This window comes from Watersipora subatra, chromosome 6, assembly GCF_963576615.1.
Source record: "Watersipora subatra chromosome 6, tzWatSuba1.1, whole genome shotgun sequence".
NCBI lineage: Eukaryota > Metazoa > Bryozoa > Gymnolaemata > Cheilostomatida > Watersiporidae > Watersipora > Watersipora subatra.
Window position 1 is genome coordinate 56,016,539 of NC_088713.1, and position 27,326 is coordinate 56,043,864.

At 36.5% G+C, this 27,326-nt stretch overlaps 1 protein-coding gene across 1 annotated transcript; it reads left to right on the plus strand.

Moving 5' to 3' along the window:
* The first annotated feature begins 7,797 nt into the window (after positions 1 to 7,797).
* On the plus strand, positions 7,798 to 11,208 carry LOC137398748 (uncharacterized). Its single transcript, XM_068084934.1, has 4 exons — positions 7,798 to 8,471; positions 10,097 to 10,162; positions 10,273 to 10,356; positions 11,022 to 11,208. The coding sequence occupies exons 1-4, from the start codon at positions 8,297 to 8,299 to the stop codon at positions 11,123 to 11,125; spliced, it is 429 nt and encodes a 142-aa protein (XP_067941035.1). The 5' UTR covers positions 7,798 to 8,296; the 3' UTR covers positions 11,126 to 11,208.
* The last annotated feature ends 16,118 nt before the right edge of the window (positions 11,209 to 27,326 follow it).

Here is a 27,326-nt window from a genome sequence, read left to right on the forward strand (position 1 = left end):
CAACAAAAATGTCGATTTGCTGAAGCGATGAAATTTTTATTTTTGTATGCCATTTTCAATTGTATTTTTCTAATTGATATAAGTAATTGACCATGTTGTACTAAAGACACTTGCATAGAGTCATATGTTCACAATGTTTTGCAAAAAAAACTGATCGTCGAAGAGCATTGAACGCGGAGTTACAAGCTCCGTTGCAATGCAGGAACGCCTCTCGAAATTTTCGGCGCAAGACTCTAACAACCTGCGAATAATGGAGGCGCGACATGGTCGTCTAAACTTGGCTATAACTCGCATGCAAATTCGCATGGAGCTGTAAATGAATATGCATTTGAAAGCTTAGAAATTTTTCAACAAACAGCCATATATTCCCTGTACATCGACTGGGAACACTTTAGTCACAAGCCAGATTCGACGAAGTTGTCACCCCTCTACCATGAAATTTCGATAACAAATACACTTTTAGAAGCATTATCTCTGCTAAAAACGGTTCATGATAAGCATCTGCATGGTGTCATATTTATACAAGAGTTTGCAAAAAAAATGGGTTGTCCAAGCACATCAAAAGTGTAGTTAGGTGCCACTGTGCATCGCGGGTGCAGACCTACGAAATGCTCCTGACGCCATGGCGACGAGCAGTGCTGCAGTTACCGGACATGGCCCCTCACACTCTGGTGCAAATTTATATAAAACTGCAAATGAATATGCATCTAAAAGCTGAAATATTTTCCTACAGACTGAGATTTTTTCCTCCGGGCAGCTTGCAAACACTGCAACTTCAAATCTATATATTCAGTTATTATTTTTTTCTGTCAGATTGATATGCATTTCTTGAAACTATAGATTCATGTAACAATTTTGCAAACTGATCGCATGGATGCATGTGTGCTGCAGCAAAGGTTAACTGGTTGTGCACAAGAAGAATTGAGTGGTGAGCCTGTATTCACACAGTTGGTGAAGCAGCAAAAGACAGGAAGCAACATTTATTATGAACAGAAACGGCAAATGATGGAGAAATCCTGCCAGATGGCAGAACAATATGAGAACTGAACTCTTTGATTATATGTGGCCCTGAAGAGGGCCGTGGGCAACAAATACAACATAGCAATGCACAACAACTACAATATATCATGACATTTCAGCAAGTGTATGTACAATAGCTAACAACACAACAAAGAATTTGCATAAACTAAATTATTTTAAATACAATTTGGAAATTTATTTAGCATGGTAAGGCTCAAAACAGGGTTCGCACAAAGGTACTCCACATGCTTGGCATTTAAATCTAGTTTCGTCTCGCTTACGGGTGTTGTCATTAGCTCGCTTTGGGCAGCGCCTACAAATTCTATATTTAGCTCGTTTACCTTTTCCTGGACTATTTAGCACTAATCGATGAGCGGAAGAAGTTGAAGCGCGGGGAACAGTGTTTTTGCGGCAAGATCCAGTGTATTCAAATATTTGTTCAATTAATTTCTGTCGAAACTCTAAGTCAGTTATTTTACAACCGCTACGGATTCTATAAACAATGGCTGCATTGTACACACAAATATCTAATAAATGGAAAAATAGTTTTTTGTACCATTTCATGGTTTTACGCGCAGCATTATAATAATGCAAATTTTGATCAGATTTGTCAACTCCTCCCATGTATCGGTTGTAATCCAAAATAGCAGCTGGTTTGCAAACTTTATCCCCTTTATAGTTTACTTTGCCTGTATCTACGACATCCAAGTTTTTATGCATAGTTGAAATTACAGAAATATATTTCTTATCTCTCCAACAGCCAATCATACTTTCTCCATTAGAAAAGCTTGTTGTTTCACCTTTTTTAATAGCTTTTCCATTGCAAACTTTCAAATCTTTAGGAACACCTTTTCTGTTTGCACGCAGAGTTCCGCAAACATGAGTGTTATTTTTAATAAGTTCAGCTGCTAACTCTGGCGAATTATAATAATTATCCATATATAAACAACGACCCGAATTAAGCAAACCATTCATTAATTTCATCACTATGTTGTGAGTGATTCCTCTACCAGTTCCTTCGGCTTGTTCTCGCTCATCACCAATGTACACAGACAGCTTGTGCACATAGCCAGAGACAGCATCGCAGAGAGCAAATAGCTTTATTCCAAATCTAGATCTTTTAGATGGAATATACTGCCTGAAGCTGAGCCGTCCTTTCCAAGCCAGCAAGCTTTCATCTATAGATATAAATTTACCAGGCAGCAAAACAGAAGATAACCGGTCAGATATCATGGTAAAAACATTTCCTAGCTTGAATAACTTATTGCCATCAGGGTTTTCCGAATTGTCAGTGAAATGCAAACTGTTCAAAACCATTAAAAACTTATTCCTCGAAATCATTTTACTAAACATTGGCGTTGATAATAACGGATTGGTAGACCAATACGACACCAAAGTAGGCTTCTTGACAATACCCATGAGCAAAACTAAACCAAAAACTCGCCAAATATCTTTGCCATCGACAGACTCCCATGCATCGCCATGTTTTTGAAGGCCATACCTATTTGTCTCGTTAACTATAACATTCATGATGGCCGATGTAATAAAAAGCTGTAAATAATTGAAAATACTTATCTGTCCAGTAATTCGACTTTGTACACCTGCCAAGCTCTCATCAAAATGCAGTTCTTTCGGTTTTAGATCAGCTCCTCTTTGAAATCCGAAATTACTCCCTGGTTCAACGTCGGTCGTTTCACTCTCACTTTCGTCATCAGATTCACTCTGTCGATCTTCTTTTTCACTCTCATCATCTTCCCCACATTCTTCTGACCTGAAATCCTCTTCCTCACTTTCGAACCAGTCGATATCATCCTCTAAACAAATTTTTTTAGCCGAGCTCAAATTATCACGTCCGTCCATGTTGATCAGTTTTCCATAAAGAAAGATCCAATCTTTACAACGTGTTCTTTTTGCACATGCGCATAAAATTTATTATTTATAGCGTCAAAACAGTAGTAAAAAATTTACTGAAACTGCTCAAATTTTTAATTTTAATTTTTAACGTTAATTTTAAAATAAATAAAACGTTTTAAAAAAGGTCTATCGAAAACGGCAAAAATGTCGGGTTTGTCGGTTTTGGTACGCTGAGACATTGCTCGTAAACCGACAAATGTCGGTCTTGGTACGCATAGGGTTAAGGCTCATTGTTTAGCAGCCTATATAGTATATAGGCTAGACCAAAACATGAAAAAACCTGAAGATTTCATTATAGCAGTTTGCAATTTAGGTTTTAAATGTTACCTGATACATTTTATTTTATATCTTATATTTTATCTTATTTTATGCTTATCTTGACGTGTTGACTGATGTTCTAAAAAAATCAAGGAGATTGACCAACCAGAAGCTGAGATATAGCCAGCCAAACACAGGTCTACCAAAAAAACAAAAGTGTTTTAGTAATCATCAATATATGACGTATGAAATCGACTTGTGTGCCATTCGTCAATTAAGCCAACTAATGCGCTCTCCTATAACTATCACAGCATTTTAATTGATTCAATCCCTGGAAGTATAGAACAATTAAATTAGGCCTAACAATCATTGCTCTGAGAAGTCCGAACCAGTCTCTCTGACATGTAGATTAGTTTTAGCAAAAAATAATTACACGCGTCTATTATTTCGCAACATTTCACTATCTTGCTAGTTCAGCTCAGTTTTGTTGTTTTTCCAAATGGCTTCCCTAGTCAGACTCATATTCAGCGCTGTTCAGATATTTTTAACTATAGCTAATAAATGGAATCAATTAAATCAATCATCAATCTTGGTTATCATTTGGAATTTTCTAGGAAGTATATTAGTTACATCAATGGTTTTATACACAGTTATATTATTATTTTGCATAATATGTATTATGATTATTATATTATTCATAAAAATAATCATAGATAAGAAAATAGATAAATAGAAAAATCAAATCGAAAGTTATCAATTTCTTTTCTTACAGCAAGAGCAGCACAGTCAAGCTATTATTTTTAAAATTATGGCTGTAGTGAACTTACAGTCTGTTAATAGTGACAATAATCATAAAAATCAACTGAATGCTGCAGTAGGTACACAGTAGAAAAATGATGATTGAACAAAAATTCACATTGCCATTTCTATTCTAAACAAACAACAAACAAATCGCGGATGTCGCATAGAGACTATACACGCGCCGTTCGTTGAGCAGAGGATTGTCAGAGCATATCCATGGAGATCGAGTTAAAATTTGAAGCACAATAGTCAAAACCTGCTCTTCTGTTTTGAAAAATCATGGCGAGGGGTTGTGGGGTTGTGGGCCTTTACCACACAATGTTTGCTTGATTTTTTTGAGAAACCAGAGCTAGTCTGTAAATTATTTATTATCACGAGAAGCATTTCACATGTCGTAGCCTAAAACAATCATTATACGTAACGGTGGTAAGGGTCCGAAACTCTGGCATATGTTCAATAAGTCGATTTCATATGTCACTACTTTCGGGAATTTCGAAGAGTTTTTCTTCTGATTTGTTTTTAGGTAGACCTGTGTTTGGCTGGCTATATCTCGGCTTTTGGTGAGTCAATTTTCTTGATTATTTTTTTAAAACATCAGTCAACACCTTAAGATAACTGATAATGTACAATAACATAATGTTATTTTCATTATTTAACATAGTTTGTCCATGTTAAGGCTTTGTTCAACTTGTTTTAACAACAGGTGTGTCATCCATTATAAAAAATTCACTGCACATGGATACGTACTCACTGATGTTTATATGTGAAGTGCATTACAGTTGCAGTACATTGTTGCTTGGCTATCTATGTAATTACATTATCAGTTCAGAGCAGTGGTAAATGACTCACTTCTTTTTGACATACTCAGAATTTTATATCAAGCCAGATTGAATCATCCAACAGGGCAGGTCCTGCTCACAGACCATATTTCACTTACCTGGTCTAGCATATGCTGAAGCTGAAAAAGAAATTGTTATTCATTTAGTGATTTATCTTTGTCCTACAAGCACTGCAGCCATTTGTAGATAAATGAGCTACTCCCAGTAGATAACATGGGAGTTGTGTACTCATTGTTACTTTTTGCAGCCTTCAAGTACAGTGGCTTGTTTACATGGATGGCATTTTTGTGTGGAAATAGCTTTATAACTGTCAGTTTACATTCATCACTAGAAGAGAGCGGAGAGCAGCTAGAGTTGAACGTAGACACCAGAGTTTTTAGAACCAGGATCTACTTTTGTTAAGGTGAAAATCTATGTACAACATTTCATATGAACATTTCATAATAATGTATTTGGTCCATTTCTTCACTGACATCTGTACAAGGCTCACCACAGTAGTGTTTTTTTCTGAACACCTTTGCACTCTATCATGCTCTTTTTGAACTCACTGAACACTCTAAGATTTTTAAATATTACAGGAAGCTACATGACTGTAATAACTTCAAAATTATTATTAAAAATTATATTTAACAACAACAATATTACTATAATAACCTTTTTGAGCTCATGATAAAGATGGGAGATTGTTCAAAACTTCCTATTCCAGGATTTTGCTAGTGAAGTTAGAATGAAAAATAGAGATCACATGTAAAACGGTAACTGGTAGCTCATGCACATTCAACCTTCGGGAATGTTGGAAAATCAAGAATAATATGCCGTTTTACAAGTTCTAAAACTGATATAATACATTTGATAGTAATTTAAACATTTCAACTAGTAAATAGTTCAAACTATATTGAACATGGTGGATGTTTAAACTACTGAAGTAGGGATATAATGTTACTGTATTGTTACTCAGCAGCATGTAAATCTTGGTTCCTTTTTCCACTGTTAGACCCGGCAGAAATCTCAAGCAGCAAAACACTAGTGCTGCTAGGCTCACACATATAACTAGCATTAGTCCTGGATTTGCTTTAAATATTCATCAAATGTCTTTTTCATATAATAGACTCACATGATGAATTATTTAAATAATTGTTTCTTCGGTAAATTACTTATTATTGATGCGAGGTTAACTGTCCACTTTCAATACTGGCTGGCAAACTATTCTGTTATTGGATAAGTTATATTTGCTTCAGCCAATCAAGAGGCAGATTGTTCATTGAGGGGCGGAGACATTTTCAAGCCATAAAGTTCATAGAGCAGCAAGCAAGCATATCACCTACAGAGCACCTATATGTAAGTATAACTTCTCTGTTATATTAGCATCTGTTGATATTATACTAACTGGGAATAATAGAACATATGAGGAGAGGCATTGAGTCAGTGTGATTATAATATATGTCTGACCTCCTGAGACTATCACTCTCTATCCTGAGGAGATTCATAGAGTCTATCCTCTAGTGGGGTCAATTTAAATTCAGGAGGCTCTGGTTTCATTCCTCAGTTGTTTTGTTCCTGCATACATTTCCTATTGTAAATATGCCATATTCCTCTTTTGAATACAGGCGTCCCCCACTTACAAACATTCGAGTTACGACAATGGTACATACGAGCAGATCTATGTAAATCCGCTGCTAATATCGACGGTATTAAAGACACATTGGCGGCAGAAAGAGGCACTACTCAGAGGCACCACCCAGCATCCACGTTCCTCTGCCCAGTTCATTGCAGTGCATAAGTGCGTGAACGTATCTCCAGTGCGCAAATAACTTTTTTATTTTTACTGTACGTGTTGTAAAGGAATTTGCAGGCCTTTACTTGGCACGATCTAGACTAATAAATAACGAAAAGAGATTGTGTGTATTTTCATTCAGCTTTTTATTAACGAAAGAAATTTTACTAGCCGAGGAGCGTACAGCGATCTGCTTTGCTCAACTAAATGAGCGCCCTCTTTTATACAAGATAATATCAACCGTTCCGGCTAACGGCAAAAGGTAAGAACACCGGCTAACAAGATGAAAAATAGGACAGCTAGCGCGTTGGTATGACAACAATATAAGTTACGATAAGTGATAGTGTTGTGATGGGATATCAGATATAACTAAAGCATAACAAGTGAAACAACGATATTATAAAAGGACAACACATACAAAAAAAGACAACAACGATAAGTGATACCATAACAACTAAAACAACGATATAATAAAAAAGGACAACATATACAATAATTCAGAAATGCAGTGTCATGGCCTGGCATCCACCACAGTATTCTCTCTATTTTATCAGATTTATTTTAGTACAAACCACTACAAGTTACTTATACAAGCCTTAAACATACTTATATAAACCTTCAACATACTTATGTAGGCCTTAAACATAAATTATAATACAAAATATAGCACTGGAGCAACTTACGGACAAATTCACCGTACGAACAATCGTCTAGAACGTAACTCTTTCGTAGGTTGAGGACTGTCTGTAGAATGAGAAGCTCTGAAACTAGAGTTTTCAGCTGCTTCTCTTGCCTTTGTTATGATTGGAATCAGCTGCAGGTCGCTGATTGATTGTATATAGTCACCAGTATTATAGGAATTTAGTGTTCAAAGTAGCAGACTGGACCAATTTTATTGCAGCTTCCTGCTTTGTCTTTATTAAAATTTCGTCGAGTTTCTTTTCTTTAGCGTAACACATGAGAGAGCAAATATTAGGACAGTTGATGCTTAATTTCTCAGCTCTGAATATAATATTCATAGTCTTCTTTTAGTATACTGAATATCCAGGGTGCACCTGCAGCAACCTTTTTATGGTTGGCAGCTATATAAGTCATCAGCTCACCCAAAGTCAGCAGGTGAGTCACAATTTCTCTTCATTTTTCTCTATCAAAATGTACTGTGTGGAGTATTTTACAGGAGACAATGGAGCAGTGGATTAGGGAATACATTAGAGCTAATGGAGCTCCCGACATTACCTATCTTAAGGCTGCTCTAACAACCACCCCTCCTGATTGGCTATTTCAGCTTATAAGAACAATCAGAGGCAGTAAGTCGTATACAGCTCTGGTATTGGCTATCTCCCGAGACCACCCTGAAATAGCTCATCTGTTACTCAGTCCATTGAGAGGAATAGCAGATGAGTTGCTGTTTGAGAAGACTAAGGATGGACATACAGCTCTGCACAGGGCTGTGGAGAAGGGAGATAGAGAGTTAGTAGAGCTGTTGCTTCATACTGTGTCCTCTGGTAAGAAGTATAAGCTGCTAGCTGATAAGGACGAACTGGGTTGGACAGCTCTAACAGTGGCTGTGGGTAGAGGATATACAGAGATAGTAGAGACTCTACTGATCAGCCTGTCAGGCAGGCAATGAGTCTCCCTGCTCAGCATACAGGATAGCAGCCTAAACACAGCACTGTACAAGGCAGCCTACATGGGACACACAACAGTTCTACAGTCTATGCTGACCTCCATCCCTCCTGATAAAGTCTCTGTTCTCGTCAATAGAATGAACATGAACAGTAGAACTCCTCTGGAGGATGCAGAGTCTGAGGGAAAGAAAGAGTCAGTAGAGCTGCTTAAGAGCTGGCAGCAGCCAGTATTAGCAGGTAGTATTATTATACAGTGTGATACCAGCTACTCACTTGTACTACTCTATTGCATAACTCTCCAAGTTGCCCCCAATGTATCTTTATAAACATGCGCTGGGGAATTCCATCTACATTTTTCTTGCATAGAGACTGCAGTGGGCTGTAGAAGCGGTTCAGCTCTGGCCCTGTGTTAAATGCTGTCAGTTCAGCCTCTTCTCTTCAGCCAACACTCTTGCTAATCACTCATCACCTCTGCTCTCTCTTGGATAATGATAGTCTGAGTATTTTAATTCCTTATTCAAAACTGATAGGATTAAAGTGATGTTAGCAGCTCAACACCTTGTGGCAGCTATTAGTCAGCACTTAGCTGAACTCTCCTGATTCATGAATTTTCTTACTACCCATTACAGTTTTAAATAGAAACATGAGCTATTTACTAGAAATATAGTAGTATATTTTTCCTATAGAACAACTTTTGCTTTTGCTAAAGATAGAATCACAATGTTTGAGAAAGCACAAAAATGATGTAGTTTTATTTAAAATTTTCAACAGTTTAAATGCAAGTTTTCAGTATATTATTACTCAGTGAAGTTGTACACCTGGTTGTAGGCTCAGAGAAGATAAGTACAATATCTTGTAGGAACTTATCGAACATTTACTCCTAGTCAGGCCCTTATTTCCTGGGACGGCTGGCCTGCTGAGCCGCCCCAGCTTTTTAGGAACTTTCTGTGGTTAAGTAGAGTCAGACTCAGATAACGCGCCCTCAAATAACTGTAAGATTTCTTCTCAAATACAAGGTTAACTCGCACGGAGTTGTTTGGTTCGTTCCCACGCAATGATAAATTGCTTTAGATAACTCGACCTCAACATCATTTATTCGAAAAGTTATTTGCCCGACGGCAATTAAGACGGTTTTTATCGCTGTAGGATATCACTTTTTTCAAGCCATAGAGACAAACATCAATTTTTGGTAGTTCTTAGGCGCCATTATTATCATCATCAGTGGCAAAATATTCTTACTAAAAATTCTCATATTAAACAGTTTAAATGCAGATTCTCGGTCTATTGTTTCTCACTGAGGCTGCATATCTGGTTATAGCCTTACACAAGATAAGTATATCATTCAGTCGGAACTATTAGAATATTTACTCCTAGCAGCAACACTATTTGATTTACCTTCACTAGTAACTTTTACCATAGACTCTTAGCAGTAGACTGACTCTAAGGCTATATTTTAACATTTTTTAACATTTGACAGATTCTAATGCTACGTTGTGAGAAAATCTACAATAGCTGTAATTAATAGTATGAGTACCATAAAAGCCCTGTGCAGTAAACTGTAATGACCTTCTACTGAATTACTCCTGAATGTGGCAAGGCAGTCACTTAGTGCTGGTGGTACTGTGTGCCTACACAGCTGAAAGTTGAAAGTTTGTTTCCTGATGAAAGCAATCTTTTTTCAGATGCATCATCACAATCACTGTGTTAATTTTGTTACATTAATTTTTCTGTTCTTCGACTCTATTCCCAACATGGAATGAGGTGGAAGACTCCCTATTTTTAAGATGGTCTGTTGATTGAATTAAAGTATTTATTTTTACTTGTTGGTGCTTATTGAAGTTTTATTTTGTACCTATTTGTAGCACATGCTGCCGCCACTGACAAGAAAATTGCTGCTCTTGAGGAAGCAGACAGACACAAAACAAAAGGTGAGCATAGAATAAGATTAGTTTTATTTTGTAGCTGATGCTGCCGCTGACAAAACAATTCATCAACTTGTAATATCAGAATATGAGCCCTGATTATATTGTTGTTCTAGAATTGACCAAACTAAAGGAGGAGCTAGCAGAGTCGCAGTTGCAGATTTTAGCCCTGCGGGATGTGGGTAATCGCAAGATGTCAGGTGAGTTTTTAACTTAAGTAGAACTGGACTTCTGGTCATTAAATATGGATGCCATCTTTACACCTCCTTTGTATGTAGTACCTGATATGTATGCACTATCACTAGCGTTCAGTCTAGTTCCTGCCCAGACATGTGCAGCTAGTGCTCTATAAATAGCTCAGGATGAGTCAGCCCCCCTATCTTTTGTCTTACTTACCAGCTGGTCAGCTGACTTGTTCTGTGTTGAGGTGGCTAGTGATAACTCCAGTTCAGTTGCTAATAAAGCTGTCTAATTGTAATGTTACATTTGCTTATTGCTTATTATTGTAAGATGTAACAGTACCAGTACATGAGCCTTGATTATATTGTTGTTTTAGAATTGGCCAATCAGGAGCATTGGTTCATCAATGCTTTTGGCTGGTCATCAATTAATTATATTAGTTAATGTTCAATTGAGCAAATCAATCAAAATTGGTAGCGACAAACAGGTGAACCACAGGCTAAATTGCATTGCCTGGCTCAACAGATTAGACTACAGTTTTGGCTTTTCCAAACCATCTTTTAAAAACCTAGCCTTAGTCTGATAGATGGTTTACACTTGGTACTTGTGAGATTGTACAGAGCTAATAGATAGAGAAGAAATCTATTAATGATTTTATTAGACTCTGATAAGCGTCTGTTTTTAGACATGGCTGCCATCATGGAGAGACTTAACAGACTAGATATTTATCTGCGTACTCCCACTGATACAGACGAGACAGGAGACCAACTTCACGATCCTCAGGGCTGATTCCTTCCTCTTTGTTTAATTGAAATCACTTATAGTTCTTGTTTAAGATTTATAATTAAATACAATTTTATATTAAAACTTGATTCATTTTCTCCTCTCTACTCAACCAGAAGTGATTTTTATGAACCCACATGTTCATTATTGAACTGCACTCATGCTATATAATACCACCTGCGTAGCTTGGCAAAATTCCAAGTCTTATAGACTGGGATCATAGACCTATTAACTATACTAGACTGGGCAATGCGAAGCCACGTTGTCCTACATAAATAGCCACATTCTTCGCGACATAACGTCAACGCTTTGTTCACTCGCAGCTGGTCAGGCAAGCGAGTCATCATTGTTTACGTTGAAAGAATGACAGAGGACAGCTTTGTTGCTACATGTAATTTGACATAACTACTAAAGTACAAAAGATATTGGTTTAAAATTTTAGATGCAAAGCTTATACACTATGCATTTCCTACCCTGGCAATTTGTAAACATAAAGTTGAATATTTCATATGTAAGGTGCGAGTAAAAATGTATATTGATCTATTCAAAAAGTATTGCAAAATTATCAATGTTGCCTTATGCTATGGGTTAACATGTCAGATAGCTAGGTGTACAAACTGATTTAAAATGCATACACACTGGTAAATGGCACACTGATCGCAGTCTGCCATGAACATAAATGTTGGGTCTTAGGTGTTATGCAAACAGCATCAGAAAAATTGTAAAAAACAAATTACAAATGGTGCAGTTTTCTAGACATATTGTGACAGGCTACACATGACTAAGGACGACCAGTCGGCTGAGCTTTGATCTAAGATTACTCCTGTTAGCTGCTACCTTTGTAGCCTCATGGTAAATTCTAATTCTGACATATCTGGATGTGATAGTTTTAAATAACGCTGCGCTGTGACTTGAGCATGGAAATTTCTGATGCAAATTGCTTGGTAAAACCAATAAAAGAGTCTTTGTGACTACCAGCTTGTGTATGTCTGCAGTGATTCCTTGTAAATCAACACACTGCCATATGATCTGTTCTGAGCCTGGACATATCTTTGTGATGACAGGATGAGGTGTAAACAGACCACCTCTATTTTTACACTGATTAGTATCGCCTCATCCCTGGTGCGTAAATCTGGACAGGAGGCTATAAAGCTGGTGCAGTCATTGCAGTTGAGTTTTAAGTTCCTTACCACATAGCCTGCTAAATAAATATCATATGCTAATATTATTATAAAAAGTTATATACTATAAAAGTTATAACTATTAACTATATGTAACGTATGTCTAGGTGTTTTTCTTCTGATGGAAAGGTGTGGAAACAGAGTTAACTGTCTTTTGCTGGAGTATTAGAACAACCAAATGCACAGCAAAATTTTTTACTCCCCTTGTCCTGCAAAATAATCAGTGAATAATTGCATTCTTATGCAACCATCATAAAGTAAAAATATTTTGGTTAGGTCTAGCTACACTTCTAAATATAGCACAGCCATCACCATACTCATTTACTAGCCTATGTCCACCTGCCATGGTTATGAAATACTTCATGAAATGGGCAACACTTTGTCTACTCCGGGGTTGACACCTCTTTGTGCGAAGCAACTTTTCAAATATTAGTGCCAGCAAGGAACTCTAAGAAATTTTTTTAGAAAAAACTATTATTTGTATGCATATCTCAGAAAAATCCGCAAGATTTCTTGCTCTTCATATCTAGGTACCTCTCACAACCACACTTGAAAACAATTGGAGTAAAATTTACCTTCGAATCATTTCCAGTGCTGGTAGTTGCTCCACTCTCAATGGCTTCCTACTTGAAACTGGCCTGGACTGGGCAAAGTGAACAAAGCAACAAAGTGAACATAAACCTATTTTCTGATGCTGTTCGCATAACACCTAAGACCCAACATTTATATTCATGGCAGACTGCGATAAGTTTACCATTTACCAGTGTGTATGCATTTGAAATCAGTTTGTACACCTAGCTATCTGACATGTTAGCCCATAGCATAGGGCACCATTGATAATTTTGCAATACTTTTTGAATAGATAAATATACATTTTTACTCGCACTTTACATATGAAATATTCAACTTTATGTTTACAAGTTTGCAGGGTAGGGAATACATAGTGTATAAGCTTTGCATCTAAAATTTTAAACCAGGCCAGCTGGCCAGCTGGCAGCTGGCAGCTCGCAGCTGGCAGCTGGCAGCTCGCAGCTGGCAGCTCGCAGCTGGCCAGCGGCGAGTGAACAAAGCGTTGACGTTATGTCGTGAAGAATATGGCTATTTAAGTAGGACACAATGCTGAGCCGTGATGCCTTGGATTGCCCAGTCGAGTATAATTAATAGGTTTATGACTGGAATAGATTAACAGATGACATCCCTACTCAATGTGGACCCTTCAATGCTTTAGAGCTGTTCTCACTGCTGCAGTTGGCCACATTTCTAATATTAAATATGAACAGTTCCTTAACATTGATAAGGAAGTGGCTAACAGGAACAGCAACCATTGGCTAATGATAAGGTAGACCATCTATGTTGCAGTAAAATTCATCTCCAAAGATAGTGGACATTATTGAAGAAACAAGTTGCACCAAATGATCTCTTTCCAAGCCACGTGTTTGGCTTTGATGTAAACGTATTACAAAAAGTACCTTTTTGAAACAGGACAAAATGTCCAAAATGCACCAAAAAATAGCACACTTGTCGCCTGCGGATACTGTAGGGCCAATACTAAGGCTGATGACAGATAGCCATAGTATCCATGTCTGATTGATGACAGACAGCCTTAGTATTCATGTCCTAGCTATGACACAGCCCAAGTTTTTGTGTCTGAATTATGGTAGGTAGCTTTAGTATTTGTTTGATTTATAACAGATAGCCTTAGGATTCTTGGCTGATTTATGACAGATAACTTCATGATTCATGTGTGATCTGTAACAGATAGCCTTACTATTCATATCTGCAATCAACATATAATTCTTCAACAATAGATGCAATTGCTGAGAGGAGACAATTCTGATGTCATAATTTCCAATATAAAATACATAATTGTAATTTTTTTTAAAGTTACAGCAATTGTGTTATTTTGTTAAATTTATTACTATGTAAATAAGATTTATTTTTGTTGTGAAGGTTATTGACATCCATAAACACGCTGTTGAAATGACTGGAAAATTTTTGCAGTAGTATAAGCTCTTGTTTACAGCAAGTAATCGGGATATATTATAACCAACAGGTTTACATACACACTCTATGGAAGTTGATTCTTTGAAGAAGGAATTGTTAGTTAAAAGAATATAATTCCTTGAACAGATTGGGACCAACAAGAAAAACCAACAAGTTCACAGATGGTGGACATTTCACCTTCCAGTAGAGTTGCCGCAAACACTAGGAGTAATATTAATTCTGGAGATCTTCAGAACTACATTAAATAATTTTAAGATGTTTTAGATATTTGGGGTGTCTATAAAATAGCTTTATATGACACTATGGTGCTGAATCATTATGATGACAGGAATAAAGTCAATGTTTTATTGAAGCTCACATATTGAAATGTCAACCCAATTAACCGGAGTGCTTTATTATGGGAGTTGAAAACAGAGTTTGTCACTATAGGGTATGTCAATAAGTGATAAACATGTAAAAGGTATAAAGGTTAAAGTGAGTCACTGAGTGTCTCATGGCAAAAGTAAACATTCATAATTGGCTTGTATACGTGGGAGCTTGAATACCATGTGAGTTGTTTCAAGAGTTTTGTAATAACAGCATATCGGGTGTGGGTAACTTTGATAATTTTTTTATAAATTGTATACATAAGGAGCTTAAAGGTCAGAAGGTGGTCGTTTACAATGTGATAAAATTTCTGACACACTGAATATAGCAGTGTTATCATAGATGTGACGCCAGTCAGACTCTCACATGACTAAGTACCTGTTAGGTTACAAAGTTTATCCTGCCAGCTAAAGAATTCAGATTAATAGCTCAGTATGTATGGCTGACTTGTGATGCAGAGAATCAGTTTATGCTGCTGGAGCTGTGATACCTTTGCAGTCTAAAATGCAAAAATGGGTACCAGCATTCTCTATTGTATTGATTTAGAATTGATCAATAAAACATAAATCAATCATTGATTCAAAAGTCAAATTAATACTCAAATATGAACACACATAGTACCTTTTTTTACAAAATGCGCAGGTGTCTCCACAGTTATCACAAGACATGTCTAAAGCTGAAAGGATTCACTACTGATGTCATAATAATGTATTGAATGGTAGTTAAGATATCTTGTATAGAGAAGTGGTTTGTAATTGTGCAGCTGACAAGTTTATGAAGACTATGAAGATTAACTCTTTAACAATAGAAGTAATAAGTGTGAGGAGATAAATCTAAAAGGAGAGAATGTATTGTTATAAAAGCTATGAGTCATGTTAATATAAGTTCTCAGAGCCTTACTGGTGAATATTATTGTGTAAGTCATCAATATTTTTGATAAGCATTTGATGTGTAAGTTTGTTTACAATGATGACAACTTACCAGGACTCTTGACATTAATTTATTGTTTCAATGGTTTTCAAATAGTAATAATATTCTCTTCATAAATTGAACCATAAAAGTTGAGCTATTTATTCTACCGATTCAAAGTAGCCCCTGCTACCTACTTGACAAGGAAGAGGTACTAAAATAAATCCTTGAGATAACATATATTTTTCCCATTGGCTCATGGCAACAGCTGGCATGTTGAGCAGATCTCTGATAAGCTAATCAATGACATACATTGTATACATTAGAGCTAAATGCCAGGAGGTGTGTTGTTTGAGTGGGTGATTAAATATCTGTCACAATGCTTAGTATTAATTTTATCAGAGAGATGACAACTACCAGACTCTCACATGACTAGGAACCTGTGTAGTTACAAAATTTACCGTGTTGGATAAACCAATTATTTTTAGTTATCTGAAAAGACTCACAGAGCTCTACAGAGATCTTTTGAGAGTAATAGGCAGTAAACAGAAATAAATCTAGAGATAGATAAAACGTGGTGGAAAATCAGAGAAAATCAAGAGTTGGTTAAAAAAGATAGAGACATTGGAAGCATAAAAGGAATTTGAATATTCATAGAGTGTAAGAATATTTCTATTGATAGTTTTATTGCTCAGTCAATTGAAATATAAAATGTATAAAGTGTAGCTAATAAAAGGTAGAGGTAATACATGTGTATTACTATGAATCACTCGCATACTAAAACCAAAAAATGTGTTTTATATGTATGTTCATTAGATGTTTTAATGTACATATACATTAAAACATATTGTGCTACAAGGTGACAGCTCATAGAACAGTGTATTAAGGGCCATTATGGAGTTACTGACTATTTATATGGATCACATGAAAAACTAGGAAGTTGAAGTTTTCTCTTATAGTCGTAAAATATGATAACCTTTGCTTAGGTTACAGGTAATATTTATGCCAGTTGAAAAATCCCAATAGACTACATGAGAAACCAATGTAAAAATATATTATTGACTATTAGTCAGCTCTTTATATTTGAAAATTTCACTAAGAAGCTAGCTCAGTCATATAGGAGCTGTTTTATGTAGAAGTCGAAAGGTCATTCAACTTTTGCATTCATGTTATTTTCTACTACAAACTGTGCATAAAACATTATTAGACAGTTGATATGGAAGTTATTTATATACCATTACTGATGTTTGTTTGTTTTATACCGAGTTTAGTTCACTGTAGACTATTTGATTTCTTTATCAAATTTATTGGAGGTGAAAGAGACCATATTTTGGTTTATGCAACTTGGATATGGTATAATCATACTCTTTTGGTCTACTGGACACTATGTAGTACTCAGAGGTTATCTCTTGTTGTGCAATGAATGAGCTGACCAAGCATTGCTCACTAGGTACCGAGGTTCAAAGTTGAAAAGCATGGACAATTTATTTGGAGTTGTCTATTAAAACAAAAAGTGCCAACAACTCCAAAGATCAAAATGTGTGTCAACCTTAGTACAGTAGATGCTTCTCTAATGTAAATTCCAAATAGCGTAAAAAATGTATGTAAAGTTTTTGCTTCGTACAATGTAAAAAACTACTACTGTACGTAAACAATCCATATAACCGATATAATATATAATTGATTTAAATGTTAGTTTCTTTCGCTGCACTTAAGAAAGAAAAGATGTCGTGCACTTATCGGGATATCTATTATATGTGTATAACTTTTGCGACATTCTAGTTCGTTGTAATAGATCATTAAATGTGTTGAAAAAAAGGCGAATAAGATAGCTGCGCAATTGTTCATAAACACAAAGGTGATCGGTTGGTGCAGGTGTTTTAGCTTTGGTCTACCGGACCTAATGTCACGAGTTGGAATATCGCCTAAAACCATGTTTATCCTAACTTTGACCCCTGGATAGTAATAAATGAACAAACAGGTAGAACTGCTTTTTATAGTAAAAAGTAACCTTATTGTAGACGTGCAAAATATTTGTTACTAGCTTTTCTTTGCAGAATAGACTTTGTTGTTTAGAAAAACAAGCAAATCATTGTTAGTGAACGTCAGAAATGTGCAGTCCCTATCTACTTGTTGTAAATTTACCGCAATCATGGTCTATAAAACCAGCGGGATTGATCATTGAAAGTTGTTGATGGTAAGCAATAGTTCTGCAGTTACAGTACAGCCTAGAAATTAAAAGAGTTAGGTAAAGTTTTACCATTTTGCATGGCTAAAGGGATGAGTTTTGAAAGATCTTGGAACAGATTAGGCAATTTACATGCATCTTACTGTCCTTATGACGTAAATCCCTTACAGCACAAATGTTGCAGCATGATCCTCACACTGGCACACTGTAAGCTTCTAATAGATTTCCATCTGACACAAAGTACTGCTGTTTCTACAAAGTATCCTTTTAATTCATAGTAGAACTGTGGCTCCCTCTAAATTAACCACTACTCCTAGTACAGCTATAGAAATTAAGTCAGACCAACTCATTATTTCCTTATCCATTGTACTACAGCAACTTCAGCAAGTACTAATAGTACTATAGCTGTTATTATTGACTCAACCGGTTGCAGCGATTTATTGCTAATTTTAAGAGTGTCGGTATAGATATATTTCCTGGCAAAGCTAGTGTAAAAACTTATAACAGATCAGCAGAAAGTTAATTGGCTAAAAAAAGAAGCACCAGTAGACAAAATTCTACATACAAGAAGATGGCATGTATGCTAGCACAAAATTTGCAAAAAAATATAAATAATTTGGTGACATAGCTTTCTATTTGGTTATTAATTTGGTTTATGATAGTCAAGGTTTGACTCAGCTCGTGAGGAACACTTTCTGGGGCGCAGTCAAAGTCTTCTCTTGATGACAACAAAATAAAACAAACCGGCAATTACAATAGCGGATGTGATATACAATAAATAGCACATCAACATCTCTGCGCGACCTATGGCTGTTTTAGTATCCCAATCTCGCAGTGAGTCCACGCCTGGCAAGTGTTTTTGCTTCGCAGCCTGAGAGAGTAGTTTAGGAAAGTTGAAGGGTCTAACATCTGCATATAGTGAATGTAGAAAATCATAAATCTGTAAGAAACAAAACAATCAAATAAATATGAACTGATACAGGTTACTGCTGACTGGGTGTACATAACTAACAGATACTCACTGTACTCACCAACTACACTCATAATAAATGGCCTTGATAATTCATTTTCACTGCAGATAATCCTGTAAGGTAAAGGTTCCTGGAATAGATTGTTTTGTTTTAGAAAGGTCTACTGTATATTAACTTTAACCATCGCACCTGATACTTGCACCTGCTATCGGATAATACACAACCTGCTTCGAGGGTCATATTGCCGGAGACTAAACTGGAACTACCAGCTCTAAACTGGGGTGTATTTGGGCATTCTGTTAGAATGAAGTAAAATACCCATCAAAGTCTGACTAGACTTCCCAGAAGGTGTGCTATGGCTTCACTCGATGACAGGAAAAGCTAGAGTTGATCTTAAGCTAGCCGCAGCAGCAGACCGAAGATGACAGTATGTGTAGACCTGTTTTTGCTCACTAGATTGCATCTCTCTACTGCCAAGAGAGGGATTCTAGTAAAGCAAAAACTGGTGTTTCTTTAAACCTTTTACATGCAGTTTTATAGAAATGACTCAAATCAATACTAATCATATCAGCTCAACTATTGCCTGGCTAAAAAAGGGGTTCTCGCTGTGGAGCTCTGGCGCCATCACTCAGTGAAATATCACCTAGGAAGGAAACAAAGGAGTAACAAGACCATCTTGATAATTGCAGAAGAGTTCTTGGTAGTGATAGCTCAAATCAATCATAATGAAAAATTGCACTGGTGGCAACAACACTTTAGATCTACCAGATTAATATCACAGCACTCTGCGAGACCCGTTTAACGCTGTCAAAAACAGAAATTTAGATATACCAGATTATTATCGCAGCACTCTGTGAGACATGTCTAACGTTGTCAACAACAGAACTTCAAATGCACTAGATTGATATAGCAGCACTCTGTTAGACCTGTCAAACGCTGTCAACAACATAACTTCAAATACACTACATGTAAATTAATATCACAGCACCCTGTGAGACCCGTCTAACGCCATCAACAACAGAACTTCAGATAAACAAGATTAATATTGCAGCATTCTGTGTGAGACCTGTCTAAAAGTATGGCCACACGTAACGAATTATTCACCAAATCTGGCCGAATTCACGAAATTCACCGAGTTCACAGAATTATTAGGCCGAATATAACAGAATTATTTGAGCTGTGCATCCACACCGAGTTCATCGACGAAACGCTTTAAATTGGCTAAACAAGTTATTAGCGAGCAGGATTTTAGCAGCTTTTGCAATTAGTATAGTCCAAGAAATGTATTACGACACACAATAAAAGTACCCGTGCAATTCAGCATATGTAGTACATGCGATACATCTGCTTAGATTGCGCTAATGTTGGTTTTTATCGTTCCTACTCTATGGTTACAGATCGTTTCTTTTTAATAATAACAATTTCCTTTTAGGCCGCAAAAGTTCCGTGGTAAAAGAACTGTCATCTTGAGCGCAATCAAGTCAGTTTCATCATATTTACTATGGCAAAGTGCCGTAAAAATTTTCTTGCGTGTCGCCATATGTGCTTCGAACTACGTAAATTTTAAGAGATGTTAGAATCGTGCTCGCTAACCAACAATAGTGCAACCTAAGCAGTTTGGTAAGTTTAAGCGGTTGAATTGCACTCGTACTTTTATTTTGTGTCGCGATATCTGTCTTGGACTATACTAATTGCAAAAGATGCTAGAAACTCGCTCGCTAATAACTTGTCTAACAAATTAAAAACGTTTCGTCAAAGAATTTGGTGTGCATGAACTGCTCAGACAATTCTATGATATTCGACTAGATAAGTCTGTGAATTCTGTTAATTTCGAGGATTCTGCCACATTGAAAGAATCATTTGTTACGCATGGTTGTACCTTAATGATGTCAACAAAAGAATTTCAGATATACCACATTATTATCGCAGCACTCTGTGAGACCCGTCTAATGCCATCAAGGAGTTTAGTGAGCAGCAGCCACAAATTTTATTAGAGTGGCAGAGAAGTGCTTAAACAAAAAAAGGCTGGAGTTGGCTTTACTACCAGAAATGACATAGCCTAGGAAATAGAGCATGACCCAATCACAGTGATTGACAGGATAATGACTCTGCACATGCCATTACAGAGAAATATGTACTTGTCTATCATAAGCGTCTGTATTTCCACTATGAAAATTTTTGATAAAAACCAAAAAAACTTTTGCAACCAGTTGAAATGCGTGTTAAAAATAAAAATCAACCCAGCAAAGTTGAGTTGCTCATTGCAGGTGATATTAATGCGAGAGTTGGATTTGATCACCATAGGTGGCAGAGTTATTGGATATCAAGATCTAGAAAAAGATAACACTAACGGTGAACTTCTACTTGCTTAGATAGAAACATGCATGCTTAGTGCTATGTTAGAGAGCTCAATGTTTTGATACTTTAAACCTTACTGTTTCTCCATTCCAAATTCCTTTGGAATTCCTGCATAAAGGACACAACTCTTTAGAAGGAAACTGAATTTTAGGATACACAGGATCCTCACTGGTCTTTCCAGCCAACCTCTTATTTGCCTGAAAGTATAATAAAATGTAGATTATTAGACACTTTGTGTTGATACACAAAGGGACCAAAGCAAAACCAAAAATGCTATCAACCAAAAGGTAGAAAGATCAGGAAATGATTAGCTTTGCCGTGAATAAAGGTTTTGAGTCAAGGTCACAAAGCTGGCCACAATGAGTAAACTAAGTTTCGATAACGAGCAATAACGAATTCTCATATATACTATCATTTTATCTCTGTTATTATAGACGTGATTAGCAACAGTTGATATAACAGAACTAACTATTGCTATAGAGTATGCAGTTAAGCTATAGTTGAACCTTTACTTATGATTACATTAACATATTTTGATATCAGAAGTTTGCAAAAGTAAATGCAGTAATCTCTTGCTATTTCCCGTCACATATTTCACATCCTCACAGCATCGCAGACTCATTAATAGCAACAGTTCTATCAAACGTGACACGGAGGGAGGCAAAAGTCAACATGAAATCAGTAATCGGTATCAAATGTTTACGATATTTAAAGTGAAATACCTTAACAAATAATCATATTGAATTATTGTTACTATATATACCACATGATTCACATAATAAAGAACTATAAGAGGCTTATATAAGTTAGTTAAATTAAAAGTGCAGCTATGTATTATATAAACTTACTGTTGCTAATGTAAATTAATACAAGCACTAATTGCCTCGCTATTCCTTACATACTCGACATAAACTCAATGAATCAATATCTAGTACAAATATGATGTTTGAACCAAACGATCCCTGATATGTAAGATAGAAAGAAGTAAATCTCACATTGTTATGAGCATAGATTTGCCGCTATGGGAGATATAGTAAATGAGCAGCAAAACGCTCTCAACGCATTTGACCGTACGGTAGAAAACAATGAACAGATGATATGAACATTAACGCAAAAAGTATCGCAGTTAACTGACTGAGAAGCAGAAATGAGAGGAGAGAGCCCGTTTCCTATCACAACAAAATCACGAGATAAGTTATTCTGGGCGCACGCTCAAAAGAGAGAGCTATGAAGTGCGTAAGTGCAATAAGAATGAATGGGTGAAGTTTGGCCTCAGCTTTACAGGTAAAAGTGAAGACGATTTTGACGCATTTTTAATGCATTTTGAAACTTGTTGCTTATTAAACAAAGTTCAAAAATCTTCTTTTGTGTTAATACTACAACTTTACCTCAAAGATTCGGCAGCAGCCTATCTAAGAGAGATTATTAGATCTGAAGCTAGCTCAGTGAGCTATGAAAAAGTGAAAAAACTCATGAGAGAAAAATTGCATGCTGTAAAGGGAGAGGAACAGATAGCGATGGAAGGCTCCGCAGTGAGACAGGGGAGTACTGAAACTGTTCGAAAGTATTACGAACTCTTTAGAAAAATTGTGGCCTGCGGAAGTGCGAGGGAAGATAGCCTGCATATCCTATTGCATTTCAGAACTGGCCTACGCCAGGAAATAAAAGAAAAGATTATGGGAGTTTCATCACAAAATCTCTCAGATATTTTCCGCTCTGCTATGGGAGTAGAAACTGCACTCCTTGCAGATAAAAATATTTCTGATGTACATGTAAGTGTGAATTTTCAAAATGCCAGACTTCACCCAAGTCAAAACAGAAGATTTTAAAAACCAGTAAGAAAATGCTTTATATGCTTGTCCAAGAAACATTTGGCTCGTTTTTGTGATAAGCGGGCGGCTAGCCAAGAAAGTCAGCCTAATCTAGCTAATAAAGGTAGGACTTCGGCTTACCAACAGCCTGCATATAGACCTAACTATAGCAGTGGCAGAAATGAAGGTCAGCGTAGAGTGACCAATGGGCAAAATTAGATGCCACGCTGGTTTAGGGACTGGAGGATTATCAGCCACCAGTAGCATATAATGCTTCAGCTGCAGTGCCTACAGCCGCTACTGAAAAGCAGTCAACCATGGCACGGGTAGTACCCAGCCAGGTGAAAGATAATAATACAGTGATTATGATAGCATGGCTATGGAAACAGTTGAAACACCTGTTGAAAGGACTTCAACTGAACTTGTAGAAAGTGTACCTCTTAGGGTAGCCACTATAGTGCCAGCTGTAACTTTTGAGGCAGCCTGAAGTTCTCAGCTAAGTGTGAAGACAAGCTAGTCAGCATTGCCTTTGAGAATGTTGGAATAGCTAGCAATGTAAAAATGGTTTCAGCTGTTGAACATATCACTCAAGCCTGAAACAAACATCTGATTTTGTTTCATTAGATGAGACAGTTAACAATAAGCAGTCAACAAGCAATAGCGAAGCTTGCGTAAGCCAAGTTGATAGGAACTTGAAAGGCTTGAGTGCACAAGCAAGGGATAATAGCAGAGCTTGTTACCACCCGTCTAGACCACCAAGTTTAAACAAAAAAGCTAGAAATAGGACTGGAATGCCATGGGCAACATTTTTGTTGTTGTCATTCTTTGCACTGTTGGCTGTGGGCCAGACTCAGTATTCAATGCTCTATAGAACTAGGCATACAGCAGCCAATGTTCAACTACCCAATTTACTACCTTGTATATTACCTGACATTACTGCTGCACATGAGCAGTATGGCCTGACGTTGACTCTGTATAAACCTAACTTAAAACAATACAAAAGTGCAGCATTTCATTGTACGATAATACTGACTAAGATTCTGACACACTCTGGATTTTTTGGTGAGAGACAAACCAGGACAGATGAGTATTTAGACCAACTAGTTGCACGAAACATTTGCTACTCCATGCATAAGTGGCACACATCTTCACATGGTAAAATCAAGAGGGTTTTCAGTACTTTCAGTAACCTCATGTCTACAGTGATCGACAAAACACAGACCAACTGGAATGACATGACTAAATACGTTTTGCATGCTTATGACAATACTGCCCATAGTTCAACCCAATTCAGCCTCAGCTATATATTGTATGGAAAAGAGCTAGACATGACCCTTGAACTCTGCATGCCAATCACAAATCCGAATAGCTATGCGAGTGAACAATCTAGTGTAGACATGCGTGAATGTTTAGCTATCGCATGAGCTCAAGCTCGCAACAACAATTGAAAGCGCTCAGGCAAGCTATAGGCCTAAGTACTATCTTGACAATTATGTTATGGGACAAGACTATGCAGTAGATAACTGTGTACACATTCTGGTAACTCCGGTCATGCCTGGCAAAGGAAAGAAATTTACCAGTCGAAACCATGGCCCATATATTATCACAAAATTGACAAGGACAGTGAATACCCTAAACATACCTACAACCTTAAACCACGGGCTTAAGATTTGTTATGGCTTACCTAGCTGTTTACTAATGGTAATTCTTATTAACAAGGATTTAGTTATTGCTTATTCTCCTAATAAGCTAATGCTATCATAGATTGAACGCTGAATGAAAGCAGGAATTCTATTTGGATGCTCTCATGATACTATCTAACCGCCTCAATACTAGGCATTCCCTTAGCTTGGAATTCATTATATAAATAAACTTTCAGTTACGAAAACGAGTTTTCCTGTAGCCTCAGGCAAATGGGACATAACCTAACTAGCTCCCTGATAAACCGTGTAAATTAAAAACTGGAGTGAATAAGTGAGTAATTAAGTGAGCGGCACTCTGCCTTAGCGCTAGAGTTTTAACATATTAATACAAATAAAAAAAACTGTAAAATATCTAACAAAAATGGCAGAGTATTTAACGGCACACAACATTCTGATATAAATAGATGTTAACTAGTAGTAATCAAAGGGAATCAAGACGTTAAGTATTAACATGTCAACATTAAATAGTTCGTCTTCTCCTTCACTGCCACTATCCATTTCGTCAATATTGGCAAGTTGCCCTAAATAAATCAGCTCCGGAACAGTAGGCCGATAATTTGTTCTACGAGATTGCATAAATTTTTAAATAAAAACGATGGCAAAAGTGGCCAAAGTAATTCGTATACTGAGTGATAAGCCAATGATCATTGGTGTAGAATCTCCGGAATCATGAGTAACAAAATCAGTAAGATCGGTAGTGTGGAAGGTGGTAGAAGGAATGCGGATAGACTTGTTAGTAGGAGAGAGATGGTTAGTAGCGTTGTTATTAACCTCAGGTATCTTATAATCAGACGGTGAATCAGCTAAATATACAAGGTACCAAAGCTGTAAGTTGACATAACAAATTTGTATGAAGTAAATAGTACTCACTTAGATCACTTTCTAGTCACGCTAACAGTTGTAAATTTTTCTAATAACCCACACGTAAAAATGATTCACATGTTGTAACAAAAGAGGAAATGCTAATTATGCTTACAGGGACAATTAAAGTATAGATAGCACAACTCCTAATTTTTTGAGTTATTTTCATAGGTTACGTGTGTAATGCTTATTTCATAATAATAAAAGTGGCTAAAATATTAATGGGTTATACTTACACTTGTGGATAACTAGCTCAGCGTTGTCAAATAAAACTTTAACGTTGTTAGGTACATTGATCTGGCTAACATCGAGATTCCCTCGAATATCAATTAAAATGTAATTAGTGTAATAATCAGGAGAATCGATAGAGATAAGGTCTTTGTTAGTTAAATTTCGGCTAGAACAATCTATTTTTGATAATGCAATGAAACAATAGCAAACAGCAAGTAAAGAGCAAAACATTGTTGCAAATCAGAAATTGTTGTTTAATACTGGATTCTTAAAATCGGAAACTGTATTTACTCGCATAAAATTTTATTATTAATGTGAAGATTGAGATTTGATTTCCCCTTCTAAATTGGTCCTTGAAATTAGCGCGCAATAGCCGACGTGCAATCTTTATTGACGACTGAATTAGCAGTCAAGATTTCTTCATCCCTTTTTATCCTTTGCCTTCATCAACCAACGAAACCAGTCTATAACCAAGTCTCAGCTCGGAGTTCCCACTGTATATAAGAAAGGACAGATGCTTCTGAGGACTAACTCGATGACAGCATCTACCTTGGACTCTTCATGATAAGTTAAGTTGATAATATAAAAAAAAACATGAGAAGAGAGATAGAAAAACTCTGCTTAGTTTCAACAAAAGCTTAAAGAATGATCTTCACTAGGTAGGTATACTTTTAAATTTTGTCATACCTTTTATCTTTGCTCTTAGACCGAAGTCTGAATAGTAGAGTAAGGTTTTTCTTTTGTACTTTTGTAATGTTGCTACATGTGATCGTGATTATTATTATAATCGTACAAAAAAAGGTTTTGCCGATGTTTTCATTTCTTTTCCAGGATATAAATTACACACAATAATGGATACCACTGACACACACATGAGCCATCGATAAGATACAACCTTTGCTATATAAAATTAGGAAGCGTCTAACCGCTACAGCGCACACGCAGAGCAAACAAACACTGATCCAGACCATTACTAAAGACTATACCAAAACTACACCTCTTGACATTAAAACAATGACCGAGACGCGATGATAAGAAGAACCAGTAAACCTCCACGCTTCCCTAAATGAACAAACGGACCCTCACTGAAGATCCATTCAACTACTTTTAAAATAACCACCGCCCAGTTGGCATCTAAGGAGGAAGGTGTGAGATAAGTATATCTCGACGACAATCATGGCTCTAACCTTCTTTACCTAACTATTGCCTCAGCATACCAGCATCCTTCCGTTCCCATGTCAAAGCGAAATGACAATCGCTCCAACATACAGTAATTCTAACAAACTTTATTTTATATATACATACAAATAACATTAGATGGTGAAAGAAAATCATCTTGGTATTCAAAGCCGGACATTGAAAATGCAATAAATATATATTTGATGCCAATGTGAGATTTGACATCACAACATGTCAGCTTTAAAGTTGGAGCCTGTTTATCCAAGGACATATTTATATATTTGCTTGTTGCTTCTGCCTCTGTGTGTCTGAAACAAATTGAGTGTTGTAATGTTATTCTGTTTCTTTTTGTATCCTGTGTTTGGCTCGTGTCAAAATAGTTTAGCTTTGTACTATTATTGAAAAGCGAATGCCATCCTTCGTGGATGAGTCAGTTTTTCTACTT